This window comes from Lathyrus oleraceus, chromosome 7 (assembly GCF_024323335.1).
Source record: "Lathyrus oleraceus cultivar Zhongwan6 chromosome 7, CAAS_Psat_ZW6_1.0, whole genome shotgun sequence".
Taxonomy (NCBI): Eukaryota; Viridiplantae; Streptophyta; class Magnoliopsida; order Fabales; family Fabaceae; genus Lathyrus; species Lathyrus oleraceus.
Window position 1 is genome coordinate 16,411,594 of NC_066585.1, and position 17,515 is coordinate 16,429,108.

Sequence of the window (17,515 nt, forward strand, 5' to 3'; positions counted from 1 at the left end):
ACCACATATCTTAACCTAACTAATATTCTAGGTTAAACCCATTCGATCTCATGTAAATCGACCGATTAATGTTAAAATTAAAGCATACACATCATGGTACAAGTCATGATACATCTAAGGTGGTTTAGAAACATGAAATAAGTGGTTTTAGGCAAAACAAGGCTGGACCAATCGATTGAGCTAAGAGTCAATTGATTGCATGAAGTTTCTATAAAGTATTTTTAACAAAAATTGTCAGGACCAATCGATTGAGCAGTAGCCAATCGACTGACATCAGTGAAAATTCAGCTTTTTCTTCACAGAATCGTGAACCGATCAATTGGTTCTGCAACCAATCGATTGACACCTGTATAATCTTCAAAAAATACCCCTTCTAAACACTCTCTTTTCCAATTCTACCACTCATAACCATACCAAAACATATATCATTATGAATCCATGCTAAGACACATAACAATCATGCAATCAAGACAATAATCACACCAACTAACATGATATCAAGAACAACATGAAGCAACATCAACATGTTATTATCAACTGCCACAATATCATAACAACCTAGTTTCCCTTCATGAGATTCTTCCCCTCCCCAAGGCTAAATATATCTAAGAACTCACCTTGGTTTGATGATGAAGATGATGAAATAGAGATGAAGTTGCTGCTGATGATGATGAAGATGAGATGATGGTGGTGTTGATGAAGATGATATCAATCTTCTTATTCCTCTATGAGTTTCTTTTTCTTCTTCCAATTCTTTCTCTTCCTTTTCTCTTCTCTTCCTATTTCCTTTCTTTTCTTTCTTTCTGATAACTCTCTTTCTCTCTTACCCACTATCTCTCTTTTCCTTCATTCATATCCATTTCCTCTTTCTTTCTATACCACACAATTATATATATAACATGTATTTAATATATATTATAATATTAGGTAGTAATACAAAATATCTCAATTGATATTTTGTCTTCTAGTATCAATTGACTAATTATTAATGTTATCAAAATGTACCAAATTGTACTTATTAATAACAGTCATTCTCTTTTAATAAGGATAAATCTCTTTAGAGTTTACTGGTTACTCTATTGGTCTCAACTGATAATATTTAGAGCACATATGAGTTCTAATTGTTCAAACTGACAAGAGATATATATAGGAACTCAATTGGTTTCAACTGACCACTAATTTAGCATTTAAGGGAATATGGAATATTACAAGGATACCGCCCATAGATTTAGTCGGTGACAAATGTTTCGATTCATTTTAGTTGTGTTTAGTCGGACAAATAAGTGTATGTAATTGTATCTAAATATTAATGATATTAATGAAGTGTAATTTATCCAATTTGTCATATTGTGTCTTAATAGATTTTTTATCTTTACTATAACAACGTTTGCTCATTTGTAAAAAAAAAATTATGTTTCAAAGGTTATGTTTTCAAACCTGTTCAGGAGAGGTTCTAGAGTTGCATCTCCATAACAAGATAATAGGGTGCGGGAGATATATCTTCGGAATCAACATGTTAGGTTTTGAATGGTCCACAATTGTCTATAACTTCTATAAATTAAGATGTCTTTGTTTCTTATTTCACACAAACTGAAAATGTCTCAAATGCCACAAATAAATATCAACTAATATGTCACAAATTTCTCCTTCTCCAGTGCGACACTTAGACAAAAGTTTAAGCTCAACGAGTACCCATCTCTTGCAAATATTAAATACGAAATCCTTCATCTCCTAACTTATGGAGACAATCGAAGAATTGTGAAGCTCGAGTACTGTTCACCGTCGATTGACAACAAATGGAAAATTGAGTTTAACAACTTTGAGCTCAAGATAGGCGCAGATGTAAAGGCTATGTGGAATACATATTTCCGTTTCGAAACAAAAGTTCCGCTCGAGTTGGAAGCGACGATTTCAAAATCGGTCGAAGATATTGTGAAGATGTTGAAACGTCCACCTGAATATTGATATTGACATGCCCGACCCTGTGCAAGTGCTGCAACAAAGTGCCTCACATTTTGAAAGGCCCCAAATTTTTAATTTTTTAATTTTTTTTATAAATATTAATAAAATAAATAAAATATTATTAAAAAAACTCAATAATTGAAAGAAATATTATGATAAAAACTAAATACATATAAAAATTAAGATTGATCAAAACTCAAAATAATTATAATTAAATTTATTTTTAATTAATACATAATTGTATTTTTGATATATATTTTTTAATTATTATAATTGTATTTTTTAAAAAATTTGAGTCTATTTTTAAAATTAGAACGGGGTCTCCAATATGATTGGGCCGACTTTGGATATTGAAGTGTAATGTTGCATTTTTTTGTTGAAATCATCCCTGTAATACTTATTTTATTTTATGAATGTTAATTTTATTTTGAAAAATTACATGTTTTTGGTGTTTGCTTCTCCTGTTTATAAGACGTCACTCAGAATAGTTTACGTTGAATATATATATATATATATATATATATATATATATATATATATATATATATATATATATATATATATATATATATATATATATATAATGCATTAAAAAATCTCCTAAATTATATAAACCAGATATATGATCGGTATTGTAATAAAAAAAAGACGGTGCTTAAACATGACTGCACCTTAATAAATTAGTAATTTTTATAATAAAATTAGTTAAGGACTCCAAACATTTTTTTACTAAACAAAATTTAGGTGAATTGAGTTTTAATCAATTTTGAGCATCTATAATAATAGTTACAAATTATTAATAAAAAGAGTTAACAAATCGGTAACATGTAGGTGAATTGAGTTTCTAGATTAAGTTTCAAGCATCTATAAAATAGTTACATATTATTAATAAAAAGAATTATTGAATACTATCAATTTTTATTGATTGAATTGATCTTAGTAGTCTAATAACTAAATCATTTAAAATAAATAAATAAATAGTATATTATATATTCAAATCCGCATATTTATATTTGATATTCTTGTATACTCCCTCCGGCTTTTTTAACGATCACTTTTTTGAGAAAAATTATCCCTAAGTAATTATTATAGTGAGAGAAAAATTACTTCTAAATAATTATTAAAAAAAATAAAAAAAAATAAAAGTAATATCTGACCAAAAGTATTATAGGTAAAAGAATAATTATTATTTAAAAAATAATAATAATAATTAATTTATTTGATATGTGAAAAAAATCAAAAAATAATCCTTAAAAACTAATTGAAGTATAATTATAATTATATTATAGAGTGAAGAATATGAATAAATATGAGAGATGTTGCTTTTAGATATATGAGAAATGGGTATACAAAGAATCATTAATGCGATTTCTCCTTATGTTTATTTATTGTTACTGTATTATTTAATCTTAAAACTTAATAATAATAATAATAATAATAGTATTTCAATGGAGACGGACTTTTTTGTATTACAAAAAGATAAATGGGCTTGTACTAAAGCCCAATGAATGTAACCCAGAGGCCCAGGGTTACGGTATCAGCATTACAAAACCCTAATTATAAAAAAACGAAACGAAAAACCTAACGAGTTTTGTTCTCCTAGTTGAAAACCCAGAAGCGGCCGAAGCAGCAGAACCAGCGCAACAATGGTGAGTTTGTTTTCTTCTCCTTCCAAAACTCCAATTAAAGAGTATCACTGATCTCCGATCTTGTTGTATTTAAATCTGATTTCGATATTCAATTTTGCAGGCGGACGTTGAAGTCGATGCAGCAGCCGCAGCAGGGATTCCAAAGAAGAGAACGTTTAAGAAGTTCAGTTTCAGAGGCGTCGATTTGGATGCACTTCTCGACATGTCCACTGATGAGCTCGTCAAGCTCTTCAGTGCACGTGCTCGTAGAAGGTTCCAGAGAGGTCTCACCAGAAAGCCCATGGCTCTCATCAAAAAGCTTCGCAAAGCGGTACGATTCGATTTTCCTAATTTTTTTTTGTTTATTTACTTTATCTGAAAACTGAAATAATAACAAGAATCGAATTAATCAGCATATGCTAGGTCAATTAGTACCTTAAGTTTTCTAAATAACAATTTATTCCTTTAAATTTGCTTTTTCTAATGCATATCAGACTGTTCAAGTTATATGCAAAATGTTTTACATTGTTGATTTTGATGGATGTTTACTGAATATATTTTGATTGAGTAATTGTTTTAATAATGTTCTTAAATTTAATGTTTCAGTTGTCATTTTGTGATAGGTTCGAATAAATCAATATTAGGCTAGGTCAATTAGTCCCTTAAATTTTTAAAATTGCAATTTAGTTCTTCAATTTGCTTTTTAATATGCATAGGCGACTAGAACAAGAAATTTCTAGCTTCATGAAGAATCAATTTTGGAGGCAGAATCAATTCTACTTTATAAGGACTAAAAACCTCAAAATCACTCTTGAATTAATTCTACACCTCTAGAATTGCTTATGGCTATTCCAAAAGAGTAACCAAACAGGCTATTAATATATTTTGATTGAGTAATTTTATTGATTAATGTTCTTAAATATAGGGATTTATTTGTTATTTTCTGATTTTAGGTACTAGTTTGTTTTTTGGAATGTGAGCTGAAAGCGTTGTTCCTTAGAATTTTTTGACTGAAATGCTATTTCATATTGTTGTTCCTTGATTTGTGAATTGGATGTCGAAAAGGGAGACATAAATGTACTTAAAATTAGGGATTTGTTTCTTATTTTCTTAAATTTATGGATTCATTTGTTATTGTGATTTTAGGTAACAATTATTTTCTTTATAATGTGAGATGACATAGTTGATGCTTAGATTTGACGACTGAAATGCTAATTCATATTGTTATACCTTGATATGTGAATTGAATGTAGAAAAGGGAGGCGCCACCTGGTGAGAAGCCAGAACCTGTAAGGACCCATCTTCGTAACATGATTATTGTACCCGAGATGATCGGAAGCATCATTGGAGTGTACAATGGAAAGACATTTAACCAGGTTGAGATCAAACCTGAGATGATTGGGCATTACCTTGCCGAGTTCTCAATTTCATACAAGCCTGTTAAGCATGGTAGACCTGGTATTGGTGCTACTCACTCCTCCAGGTTCATTCCTCTCAAGTGATTTATTCTATTTGGGAGACTCTTTTTGGGAGGCTACACTTGTACTTTGCAGTTTATTTTGAAGGAAGAAACTTGAAATGATTTTGTTTCTTATGTTTAGTGCATTTTATTTTAAGTTCTTGGTAGTATAAACAATGTTTTGATAATGACTTAATTATTGAGTTTCAGCATTCAGGCTTATGTTTTGTTTGTCTTAAGTTGTTCTTATGCAATGTTTTATGCAATGATACTGCATATGTGGGATGAAGCATTATTGTGTCGCCTTGTTAACCTTTTTTGTTTGGTGGTGGAGATGATGTGAAAACCACCTCCAATCAGTGTTATATTTTGCTCGAGCTAAAGTAAGTATGGTTTTTGGAGCTCCGATGGTAGCTTTTTCCACATATGAACTTCCTGTGAATCGAAGTGGACTAAAGAATAATTGTATTTCTGGAGATAATGGAAATGTACTTCTGAAAAAAATTAAGTCATAAAATTGAGGTGACTTGAATAAGAATATGGGCATGAGGTGAGTCCGGAGATGTATCTCCAAAATTTGAGGGGCATTTTTCGGTTTTCAATAAGGGTTTTTTCCATATTTAAGAATCACCTTCTCTGCCTTCACCCATGGTTTATAGCCAACAGTTGTCCCCCTTTTATTTTAAAATTCAATGGATTCTATGATTATGGGTCGTGTTAATGGAGAATTTGTTCAAATCAATAATATTAGATTATTGCTGAGATTGTTGTGGATGTTAACCTTGATGCAACCTCCTATCATTGCAATTGATGTGTGCTTGCTGGTTAGAGTAAATTCAAAGATATAAAGGCCATGAACTTGTTTTAAGCGATCAATCACTTAATCAATCTCAATCATGGAAACGTTTCTTGTTCATGACATGATCAAGGATATTTGCGATTCCATTAATAAGAAGCATCATGGTTCAATGGAAGTTAAACCCTTTTTTGTTCGACGACGGAATCAAATGATATACCACCTGTTGATTGATGGACTTCATAATAACTTGCTAATGGTGGGTTCTCAGGATGTGGCAATCATTCGGCGGAAAAAAAGAAGGGTTGTTTGCCTTTCATGATAAATTTCTTGAATCTGACAAATTGAGTGATACCTCAAATATGTCAGTTTTTGAAAAAAAGGTAATTTGAAATTTCATATCGGAGGAATTGTTCAAGTTGTAATGTAGATATACTAAATATATGGCTTAGGAAAAACTTAATGAGCAGTAATCTAACAATTAATTTTCAAAGGTGTACTTGCAAAGTATTTCATGTCATCATGTCTAATCAAATCTGTGATATTTGCTTCAGTAATCATTCCTACTTGCATGAAGATCACACAAGAAGAATATACTTAGTTCTGGCATTGTTGGTATGGTCATCCAAGTTTTAAAGGTGAAAGGATTACACAAGGATGACTAATGTTAACCTTGACACAACATACTCGCAAGTAGAGTCTGGTTTTGTATAGGTCATCCTCCTTTTCTCTACTCAGAAGCTCCCATTTTTAGCGGCAACCCAAAACCTATTCATTTTCAGTACATTGTTGATAAAATTAGATCAAAACTTACAGCTTGGAAAACATTTATTTTGATAATCACAAAAAATACAACCCTAAGTCAATGATACAAGGAATGTTGATGCACACATTAATGGTTTACTCTTTAAGGCCAGGGTTTATAGACAAGGTGGTCACACCATACATCACATTTCTTCCTCAATTTGTAGTAGCCTAAACGTCTAGGAACGAGGCTATACCTCCATCGAGATCCATTACTTTGGATGACAAACTCACTCATAAAGTGTACACATAACCTCCCTTTTCAATCTTTTCCATGATAGCTCTGAAACCTTGCACCACCTTTTCTTTGATTGCGCACTTATGCTCGGAATATTTGGAATTGGTTAGCTAGTCTACTTAATTCCTACCCATTAATCTAGTTAGTGGAAGATTGTTGGGGTATCTTGGAAACCAGATCCTCTAATTATTATAGACTAATTCTTTTATTTTCCATTACCAGCATTCTCAATGGCATTTGAAAAGCTAGAAACAATGTTAGACTCAACATCATTTTCACAAATTGAAAAACTACATCGGCTCAAATCTTGTTCTACGAAGCTTAGACTTAGACACAGATATGGGACACGACACAGAAACGGACACGAAGATTTGTTAATGTAAAAAATATAAGACACAAATACGATTATATATATTTTATATATTAATATAATAATGCAATTTATAAATATAATTTATAAATAATTTAAAATAAGAAGCAAAATTTATGTTTATTTAAATCTAGTACTTTCAATCAACGAAAAAAGGATATAAATCCACAAAAATAAAATGGTATAAATCATATCATAGTCACTCCACATTGAGAAAATCAACCTATCCAAAAACAAGTCAACAACTTCAAGAAATTCACTGTCATCTAATGAGGCAAACTCATCTCCGACGACATCTCACATTTTAGTTTCTTCTTTATAATATTGGGGAGTGCTCATTGATAGAAGTGTAAGGTTACTATGCACACATATTAAAGCTTTTGCTTGATGTGGTGTTATTTTGTTTCTCTTCGAAGAATGGATAAATGAATGTGCTCCAATTTCTTTCAACAGAAGCAACGAAATGCGAAAAAATAAGGAATCCTAATTGCGTTGTTTTTAAGTGGGGAGGTGGAATATGAAAGATAAAATTTTTTTTTTTTTTAATTTTGAAAATTTTTGAGTTTTTTTTTTAAATTCTGAAACCTTTATTTGAAATAAGGTGTCGTGTCCGTGTCCGTTGTGTTTCAATTTTATTTTTCGTTGGACACTTCAAAAACGTGTCACATACGTGTCATACGCGTGTCATATGTGTATCCATGTCGGACACGTGTCAGACACTGCGATACACCGTGTGAATGATGTGTCAGAGTTTTATAGATCTTGTCTCAAGTTTATCTATCGCGCAATTTAACCAAAGCACATTTCAGTGTCTCAATCAAATGTTTCATTCTTCTAAAAGGCTTTCAAGATGAAAATTCATCCTCTTAACCCTCACTTTTTCGAAGAAGTCATGTGGATTTCCCTTCTCCCATTTTTATTAGATCAAATGCAATATCGATGGAGCTTCAATTGACACTTCTAGCATAACCATTTGTGGAGGTATGTTTAAGGACTATAACGCAAACCATATTTGTACCTTTTATTGTTATCTTGGCCATGTTAATGCTCTCTTTACAGAGCTCATGGGAGTAATCCTTGCCGCAGAACATGTTATTTTTCAACATTCAGACCTTATTGAATATGACTCATATTGTTGAGATAATTATGTGTTGTTAAGATTACTATGGGTTGTTGAGAGTATAATTCATTTTGTTGAGATAATTACGAGTTGTTGAGATAACTATAGGTTGTTAAGAGAATATCTCATATTGTTGAGATAATTATGGGTAGAGATAATTATTTGTCGAGGGAAACTAGGGATTAGGATTTTAGATAAATTAAAACCTCAGATTATACATATTATTTGTAACACTATAATCTTTATGCAACTCACAAGACATAAATCAAAGGAACTATAGATAGTATATAGTCGCATACGTAGGCAATTTGGCCGAACTGCATGAACAAAACTTTTATGTGTTTCGCTTTACTCTAATTTGTATCCACGTTTTTGTTATAACAATTGGTATCAGATGACGCTTAATTTGGGAGGTGCAAAATTTGAAGTGACTCGATTCGATGGAACAAACAATTTCAGTTTATGGCAAAGGACATTTAAGAATTTGTTGGTTTAACAAGGTTTACAGAAGGCACTCCGTGATGAGAAACCGAGATACATCACAAGAATTAATTGTAACGAGATGAAGGAGAATGCCACATGTTTAATAAGACTTTGTGTTTTTGATGACGTGATGAATCATATTCTGGACCTCACAACTCTGAAGGATGTTTGGGAAAAACTGGAAAATCAGTACATGTCCAAGACGCTCATGAACAAATTGTTTGCGGAGCAGCGTCTCTATAGCCTGAAGATGCAGAAAGAATGCGATTTGCAGGCTCATGTCAATGATTTTAACAACATCCTCGTTGATTTGACACGAATTGGTGTGAAGGTTGGCGATGAGGATAAAGCCATTATTTTGATGTTCTCTTTAACAAGCTCTTATGATCACTTGGTGACCACTCTCACACACGGGAAGGAAACAATCACGTTGGATTCTATTTCTTCTACTTTTTTGCAACACGCACGACGTCGCCAAAATGTAGAGGAAGGTAGAGAAAGCTCGTGTAGAAGTTTATTTGTGAAGGAAGGTCAAGATCGTGGCAGAGGCAAGGGCAAGGTAGTGAGTTCTGGAAATAAAAAGAGTTTCAAGTCCAAGGACAAAAAAACAACAGAATGCTGTGGTTTCAAGCAAATTGACCATTGGAAGATGGACTGTCCAAACAAGTCAGGCAACAATAGTTCAACAAATGTAGTTCAATATGATGGCTTATGTAGTGAAAAGGATTTGCTTTGTGTTTCATCTGCAAAGTGCACTAATGCATGGATTCTCGATTCTGGGTGCTCTTACCATATGACGCCGCACCGGAAATGATTCAACTCTTTTAAATTAGGTGGTTTTGGTTTTGTCTATTTAGGTGATGATAAAACTTGTACCATCACTGAAAATGGGAAAATTAAAATTTCTTTGAATGATGGTGGCGTGCGCACGTTGAGTGAGGTGTGTTATGTTCCAGAATTGAGGAAGAATTTGATTTTCTGGGTACTTTTCAATCAAATGGTTATTCATTCTAGTCAAATGGAGTCAAAGACATCATGAGGGTTAGCAAGGGTGCAATTATAATGATGACGACAAAGAGGACTGCATGAAAATTTATAAGTTGTTAGGGGGCATAGTTATGGGTGATGTAACATCTGTTGAAACAGATAATGATGCAACAAAACTGCGGCACATGCGCTTGGGTCATATCAGTGAACGTGGGATGATGGAATTACATAAGAGGAATTTTTGGAAGGGTGTTTGCAATTTCATAATTGGAATGTGAAAGTATTGTGTTCTTGGGAAACAATGTAGAGTTCGTTTTAAGACCAAACAACACAAGACCAATGAAATCTTAAACTATGTATATTCTGATGTTTGGGGTCCTACAAAAGAACCCTTCGTTGGAGATTCCAAGTGCTTTGTGACATTCACTGACGATTTTTCTCGTAAGGTATGGGTTTATTTCATGAAATATAAATCTAAGGTCTTTTCCAAGTTCAAACTATGGAAGGTGGAGGTTGAGAACTAGACAGGGAGAAAAATAAAGTATTTGCGGTATGATAATGGAACTGAATACACAAACAAGAAGTTCATAATTTTTTTGTGGAGAATGGAATCTAGATGCACTTTTCTATGAGGAAGACACCACAACAGAATGATGTTGCAGAGAGGATGAACATGACTCTAACGGAGAAGGCAAGGTGCCTTAGGTTGAATGATGGTCTTTCAAAAGGTTTATGGGCAACAACACTCAATATGGCATGTTATCTAGTCAATAGATCACCACATGCTTCATTGGATGGAAAGGCTGCAGAAGAGGTGTGGACAAGTAACCCTATTGATCTAAGTAATTTGAGGATTTTTGGGTGTCTAGCATATGTGCATATTCTCAGTCAGGATCGATCTAAACTTGGCCCCAAGTCAAAACAATCCATCTTTATTTGCTACAATAAAGGGGTGAAAGGGTACAAGTTATGGGACCCGATTAAAAAGAAAATGGTTGTCAGCAAAGATGTTATATTTAACGAGCAATCGGTGTTGAGTCACTCAGATGTGACAGTTGTGTCAAACACTGATGTAGAAAGTTCAAATCAGGACAAGATTTAAGTGGACATTGAGGAGCTATCAGTGAGTCGAAGATAGATTGTAACCTAACAATAGGATGAACTAGACTTTGATTTAGGTGGAGTGCAAGATTCAGGTGGAGTACAGGACTATACACTTGTGCGTGATAGGGAGCTCCGTCGTATTACACCTTTAGTCAGATATGGGTTTGAGACTTAGCAACATATGCTCTTCTTACCAGTTCAGGAGACCCTTCTACCTTTCGAGAGGCTATGGCTAGCCAGGAGAAAGATAAATGGATGGGTGCTATGGTGGATGAGATGGAATCCTTGAAAAATAATGAGACGTGGGATCCTATTCAGCTGCCACAGGGAAATGAAGCTATTGGTTGTAAGTGGGTGTACAAGAAAAAGTCATCGACAACAGAAAAATTAGGGGAGAATTTCAAGGCTCGCCTAGTTGCAAAGGGGTATTCACGGAAATAGAGGATTGATTATGATGAGACTTTTAGTCTGATCGTTAGACACACTTCTATCAGAGAAGTATTGGCCTTGGTAGCCAGCAAAAATATGCATTTAGAGTAGATGGATGTGAAAATAACTCTCCTCAATGGCAATCTAGATGAGCAAATATACATAGAGAAGATAGAGGGATTCAGTGATACTGGACATGGCAGACTGGTTCGCAAATTGAATAGGTCTTTGTATGGATTGAAGCAGTCTCCAATGCAGTGGTACAAGCGTTTTGATTCATACATGCTCCAGATTGGCTATAGAAGGTGTGATTATAATTGTTGTGTTTATATGAGGAGCCTTGATGATGTCTCTTTTACTTTCCTATTACTTTATGTTAATGATATGTTGATTGCTGCCAACCATTTGCATGATGTAAATGAGTTGAAGACCAAGTTGGATAAGTAAATTGATATGAAGGATATGGGTGCTGCACAGAAGATTCTTGGGATGGAAACTCACAAAGACCGAGGAGCTAATAAATTATGGTTGTCTTAGAAAAGCTATGTTAAAGGTGTTTTAAGAAAATTTGACATGAGCAAGCAAAGCCTATGAGTACTCCATTGGAGAATCATTTTAATCTCTCTTTGGGACAATGTCCGAAGACTTACTCAAAGATTGAAGATATGTCTAAAATTCCTTATTCCACTGCAGTTGGTTGTTTGATGTATGTTATGGTTTGCACTAGACTAGATTTGGCACAAGCAGTTAGTCAAGTGTGAAAGTTCATGTCCAAGAAAGGGAAGCAACATTTGGAAGCAGTCAAGTGGATCCTAAGGTACTTGAAGGGTACAAAGAATCATGGTATCATGTTCAGCAAGAAGCAGGGTGTTCCATCAGCTGTGAGATATGTGGATTCTGACTATATATGTGATATGGATGATATGAGGTCTACAACAGGGCATGTCTTTACTCTTGTGGGGGGACATATATTCTGGAAATAATTAGTTCAAGCCATAGTAGTTATGTCTACAACTGAGGCAGAATACATGGTTGTAGCTGAAGCTGCCAAGGAAGCATTGTGATTTATAGGGTTAGTGAAAGAGTTGTGTATTGAGCAAGGTGTAGTTCAGTTGCATTGGGATAGTAAGAGATCCATCTATTTGGCAAACAATCAGGTGTATCATGTTAGGACCAAGCATATTGGTGTGAGGTTCCACAAGATCAAGGAGTTGTTGGCGTCAAGACATATATTACTTTATCAAGTTCACTCTTTAGAGAAAGCAACTGATATATTGACCAAGTCAGTCACCGGTGACAAGTTTAAACATTGTTTGGACTTATTACACATTTCTCAATGTTAAGCAGGAGGTGTACCTCCTGAGTTTCCAGGATGAATTGTTATGCAATAAGTAGGGGTGGACAACGGGCCGGGTTGGGCGGGTTCGGGCCCAAAACCACCACCCAACCCAAACCGCGGGTAGCTTTTAAAGACCCATTTCCGCCCAAATTTAAATACGGTTTTAACGGGTTTGGTTTAGACGGGTTTCGGGTTAATACATACGGGTATTTCGGGTTAATAAACTAATCCAATATTTAATCCCAAAAATATTTTTAAATTATTTCTTAAAAAATTCTTTAAATTTTATTTTACCAATGGATATAAGCTAATCTAAAAATTCAATAATTGTTCACATGACCAATGGATATAAACTATCAATGTCTAGTTTTGATGATTAAATATAATATAAATCCAAATTAATACAACATTGAAATATTTTTGTTATGAGTAAATGTTATCAAATACATAAGTTGGTATTGTCATATGTAAATGCTAATTTTTGACAGGGTGTTTGACAAACATGATCATTTCCAAGAACCTTCACACAAGTTGTTGCCAAATCCTGTCAAAATTAAACTACATTTTAGTCACACTAAAAGAAACCACATAACCACATAAACAGAAACATGAAATGGACCACAAAATCTGAACCTGTTAAACCACATAACCACATAAGAGAAATTGAAAAGGACCACAAAATCTGAACCTGTTAAACAAAAATCAAATAAGTATATTAGGACCACTATTAAACAAACATGAAACAAAACAGGGACCACTATTAAATAATAAAGTTTAAATAACTTACTTAAATAGAACCAAGAATCACAACTATATGATAAACACTTATGTTATAAGCTGCAGATTATGTTGCTTATCCAAACAGGGCCATATTCCAAAACTCAGACTTACTCTAACTACTGGAATTGTTGCTTATCCAACTACTGGAACCCAGATTATGTTACTTAAATATTACCACGCTCTCTCTTCAGTAAATATATACAGCTGCGAATTACCAGTCCAAAATGATGGTTACAGTAACTTTACACTTCCCTTTCATTTTGCTGTCAACAACTTACTCTAACTAGTAACTACCGTGTATTTTGGGCACACGTCAAAATATCTTATCATCAATTGAAAGTGACCATTAATTAAAGTTTTGAAAGTAACATAAGATGTAGATTATGTTGCTTATCCAAACAGGGCCATATCCAAGGATGAGTTCCAGAGCCTCACTTTTTTATGCAAATCTGAAATTGAATCTGTGGGTTGTATAACAACTGGAATTCTGCGATTGCTTAAGCTAGAATGTTCTGTTGGCCAGTCTGTAATGGATCAGCTAGGCAATCTAGGTATGGCATAAGTTTTTAATGTATGCAATACTTCATATTGACCTATTAAAATGATAACTACAGTAAGCCTAGAAACAAGAATGTTAAATCATAACCCTTACCTTACCTTGCATTTGCTGCAGCCCAAGCTCTTCCTGCACGACCTCTATTGCTGCTCATTTACCAAGTTGATCCTGGCTATATGGCATATGTTGCTGCTCATTTACCAAGATGTTGCAAAATGTATCAATTGATCCTGGCTATATAGCGTATCGTCACAGTTTTACCAAGTTGTTCCTGCATGGCCTCAAAATGTTCTATTGACACAATTAGCAATACTTCATCTAACTAATGGACAACCGACCATGACATTACCAACTTTAATTCATAATTAATTAGTAGTAAATCCAACTAAAAAACCACTAATGATAATTAATACAATAATATATTGTTTGATGCATACCAAAATTTGGCTAGCTTGAATATCTTCAAAATCCACAGGAGAAAATATATATTGTTTGGCCATTGAGTAGTCACAAAATATAAGTCACATATGACTTCAAAAAACATAGTTGAACTGAAAAATTAAACAAGAAAAATATTAAGCTTTAAAAAGGAATAAAGTAATAAATAAATCAAATTAATAAAGTAAATATACCTCCATATTTTTTAAGCACAACCAGAAGGTTGTGGCTGAGACGGTAAAGATCCTCTTCTTGCTGTAGAAGAAATTTCTTCAAATTCTAAAATAATGAAATAAACATTTTTTTAGAAAGATATAACAATTATGAAATAAAGATATAACATTTTTAAAAATAATTTTACCTGCTATAATATCTTCAGAAAGCTCAAAATCTTCCATGAGGTTCAAGTCTTTGAAATAGGTAAAAGACGACTTTAACTAATTCTGGGTGCAAATTAATGCCTCTGCCATTTCAGGTTTTAGGGAGCTCCTATAAGTTTCTAAGACTCTCCCTCCCGTACTGAAGGCACTTTCTGATGCAACCGTAGACACTGGTGTGGCAAAAATATCTTTAGCTATTGTAGATAAAATAGGATATTGTGTTGAATTGTGTTTCCACCACACAAGAAGGTCAAATTTAGGATCCCTTTTGACACACTTACTAGAGTAAAAACCCTCAAGCTCATTTTGTTGATCAATCGAGTCTTGTTCCTCTAAATGTTGCTCAAAAGCATCGGCTCTAGCCATTAGTGAAGGATGGCCAGCTGTTGTTTCATCATTGGAAACATTGTTTTCACCACTACCAAGAGGTTGTCTATTATGATTTTGGTCATAAGCTTGCTTATACCGATCATACAATTTTTGTAAGCTCTCTTTTATAGATTTGATCAACCCGGTAGCAAACACAAATCCGACTCCATACATATCCTTAAAAGTCCACTAAATATAACCCAACTTGTATCTTGGATCCAAAATAAATCAACTTGTTCATCTTAGTAGCACACCCCCAATATCTATTATACTTTTCCATCATGTCCCCACCCACACTTGCAATAACACCATTCAAGTTCATAGTAGTTTGCTTCAGCTCACAATAGATCGCAGACACTTGGTGAAAAGCACTATGCAAACTCACACTTTGAGAGGTGGAAAAAACATTAGTTGCTTCATAGAATAACTTTAAAAAAGAGATAAAAGCTCTAACAATGTCCCAATCATCACTACTAGGAGGACTACCTTTTCCAAAGAACTCCCTATAGCTCGACTCTTCATACTCAAGCTTATCAAAAGTAGCTTGAAACTTCTCTGCAGCCTCAAGCATCAAATATGTCGCGTTCCAACGAGTTGAAACATCGAGACATACTAGTTTTTTACAAGTTATTCCAACAAATTCAATGCATTCTTTAAACTTGGCTGCCCTATGAGGTGAGGACTTGACAAATCTAACAACATCCCTAACACTAGTAATAGACAAATGCTTATCTTTCAAACCCTCATTTACCACCAAGTTCAATATGTGAGCAGCGCACCTCATATGAAAACATTTTCCATCCCCCATCATCCCATTCATAGTTGATATTTTTCTATGCAAATATGCTACAGCTACATCATTTGAAGTTGCATTATCAACAGTTATGGTAGACACATTCCTAATTCCCCAATCCCTTAACGCCTTTTCAATCTTCCTACCTACCATATCACCCTTGTGGTTTGGAATAACTGTTAAGCTTATAATTCTCTTTTGATAGTTCCATTTGTTATCCACAAAGTGTGCCGTAAGGGTTAAGTAGTTTTGATTTTGGATAGAAGTCCAACAATCAGTAGTAAGTGCTACTCTATTGCAGTCAGACTTAAAGAAGGCTTTTAGTTTTTGTTTCTCATCCAAGTGTAGCTGAAAACAGTCTCTAGCTACTGTACGCCTAGATGGGAGAGTAAATTGGGGCTGCATTACTTTAGAATAGTACTTAAAACCTTCCCCCTCAACTGCACTAAATGGTTGTTCATCTAGAACCACAAAAATTGACAAAGCTTTTCTACAAGCTTGCTTGTCAAATTTGGAGCTAACATGACCAAAACTAGATCCTTCTACAGAGGGGTATGTAAGAATAGTTTAGGTGGGATCAGTGGTTCTAGGCTTCTTTGCACATTTTAGAATGTGATGGTTCATGTTGGTGGTGCCATGAGTCCTAGGGTCACATAGGTATTTTTTGTGGCAGTGTTTACAAGCTGCAGTTGGTGTATCAACTAAGTCATCTGGTAATCTAATAAAGTGCTCCCAACAAGCAGATGATTGCCTAGAACCACTTGCACTAGCTTTCCTCTTCTTTGTAGGTTGGGAATTAACTAATTGTGCTCCAACAACTTCAGTTGTTGCGGTTGAACCAACTTCATTCATGACATATTGAGTATGTATAGTTTGATTAGGCTGACCCATCATTGAAAAATGAAGGAGCCATAATCAACATAATTGAAGGAAAAGCAGGTTGCAAAATTTAAAATAGAAATCAAGTAAAAATTGGCTATTTGAAAAAAGTCATTAACAGATAAAATAACATGAAAATAGATGATAGCTATTTGAGTTGAAAATGAAATGTACTGAATTTCTACAATGACTTAAGAATGTTTGGATTAACTTACTTCAGCTTATTAACCAACATAATTTACTTTTAATTATAAGTTCAACAAGATAATTTGTAAAAACAATTTGAAAGGTCCTAAGAAAAGCACTTAAAGTATGAAAAAAAGCAATAAATGGTGCAAGCTGTTACTTGTTTTCTGCTTTAGACTTTTCAATTTCTTCTTTCAACATACACTCTCTTGTTAGACACTTGCAAATTTCAGAGTTATAAGAAAAATTCCTGTAACAATACAATATACATCTCACAAGTCATAACCATAAAGCTAAACTATAACATTACAATACAATAAGGACATGTCATTTTGAAACTGAGTAGAGTAAACAAAATATACTTTATAGAACAAAATTTAGAAAATTATACATGAATTGAAGGAAAAGCAGGTTG

At 33.7% G+C, this 17,515-nt stretch overlaps 2 protein-coding genes across 2 annotated transcripts; one reads left to right on the top strand and one right to left on the bottom strand.

Moving 5' to 3' along the window:
* Positions 1-3,466: 3,466 nt before the first annotated feature.
* Positions 3,467-5,271, top strand: LOC127107561 (40S ribosomal protein S15-4). The gene is made up of 3 exons (XM_051044850.1): positions 3,467-3,611; positions 3,712-3,921; positions 4,844-5,271. Exons 1-3 carry the CDS (start codon positions 3,609-3,611, stop codon positions 5,090-5,092), a joined length of 462 nt encoding a protein of 153 aa, XP_050900807.1. The 5' UTR covers positions 3,467-3,608; the 3' UTR covers positions 5,093-5,271.
* A 10,149-nt stretch (positions 5,272-15,420) lies between these two features.
* LOC127101743 (zinc finger BED domain-containing protein RICESLEEPER 2-like) lies at positions 15,421-16,926 on the bottom strand. The gene is made up of 2 exons (XM_051039190.1): positions 16,716-16,926; positions 15,421-16,496 (listed from the first exon to the last, which is right to left on the bottom strand). Exons 1-2 carry the CDS (start codon positions 16,924-16,926, stop codon positions 15,421-15,423), a joined length of 1,287 nt encoding a protein of 428 aa, XP_050895147.1.
* Between the last annotated feature and the right edge of the window lie 589 nt (positions 16,927-17,515).

Coding starts and splice junctions, on each gene's coding strand:
- LOC127107561 (XM_051044850.1), top strand. Junction 3,922..4,843: donor TCAAAAAGCTTCGCAAAGCG/GTACGATTCGAT, acceptor AATTGAATGTAG/AAAAGGGAGGCGCCACCTGG.
- LOC127101743 (XM_051039190.1), bottom strand. CDS start 16,926: ATGGGTCAGCCTAATCAAACTATACATACTCAATATGTCATGAATGAA. Junction 16,497..16,715: donor TGATACACCAACTGCAGCTT/GTAAACACTGCC, acceptor TTGTGGTTCTAG/ATGAACAACCATTTAGTGCA.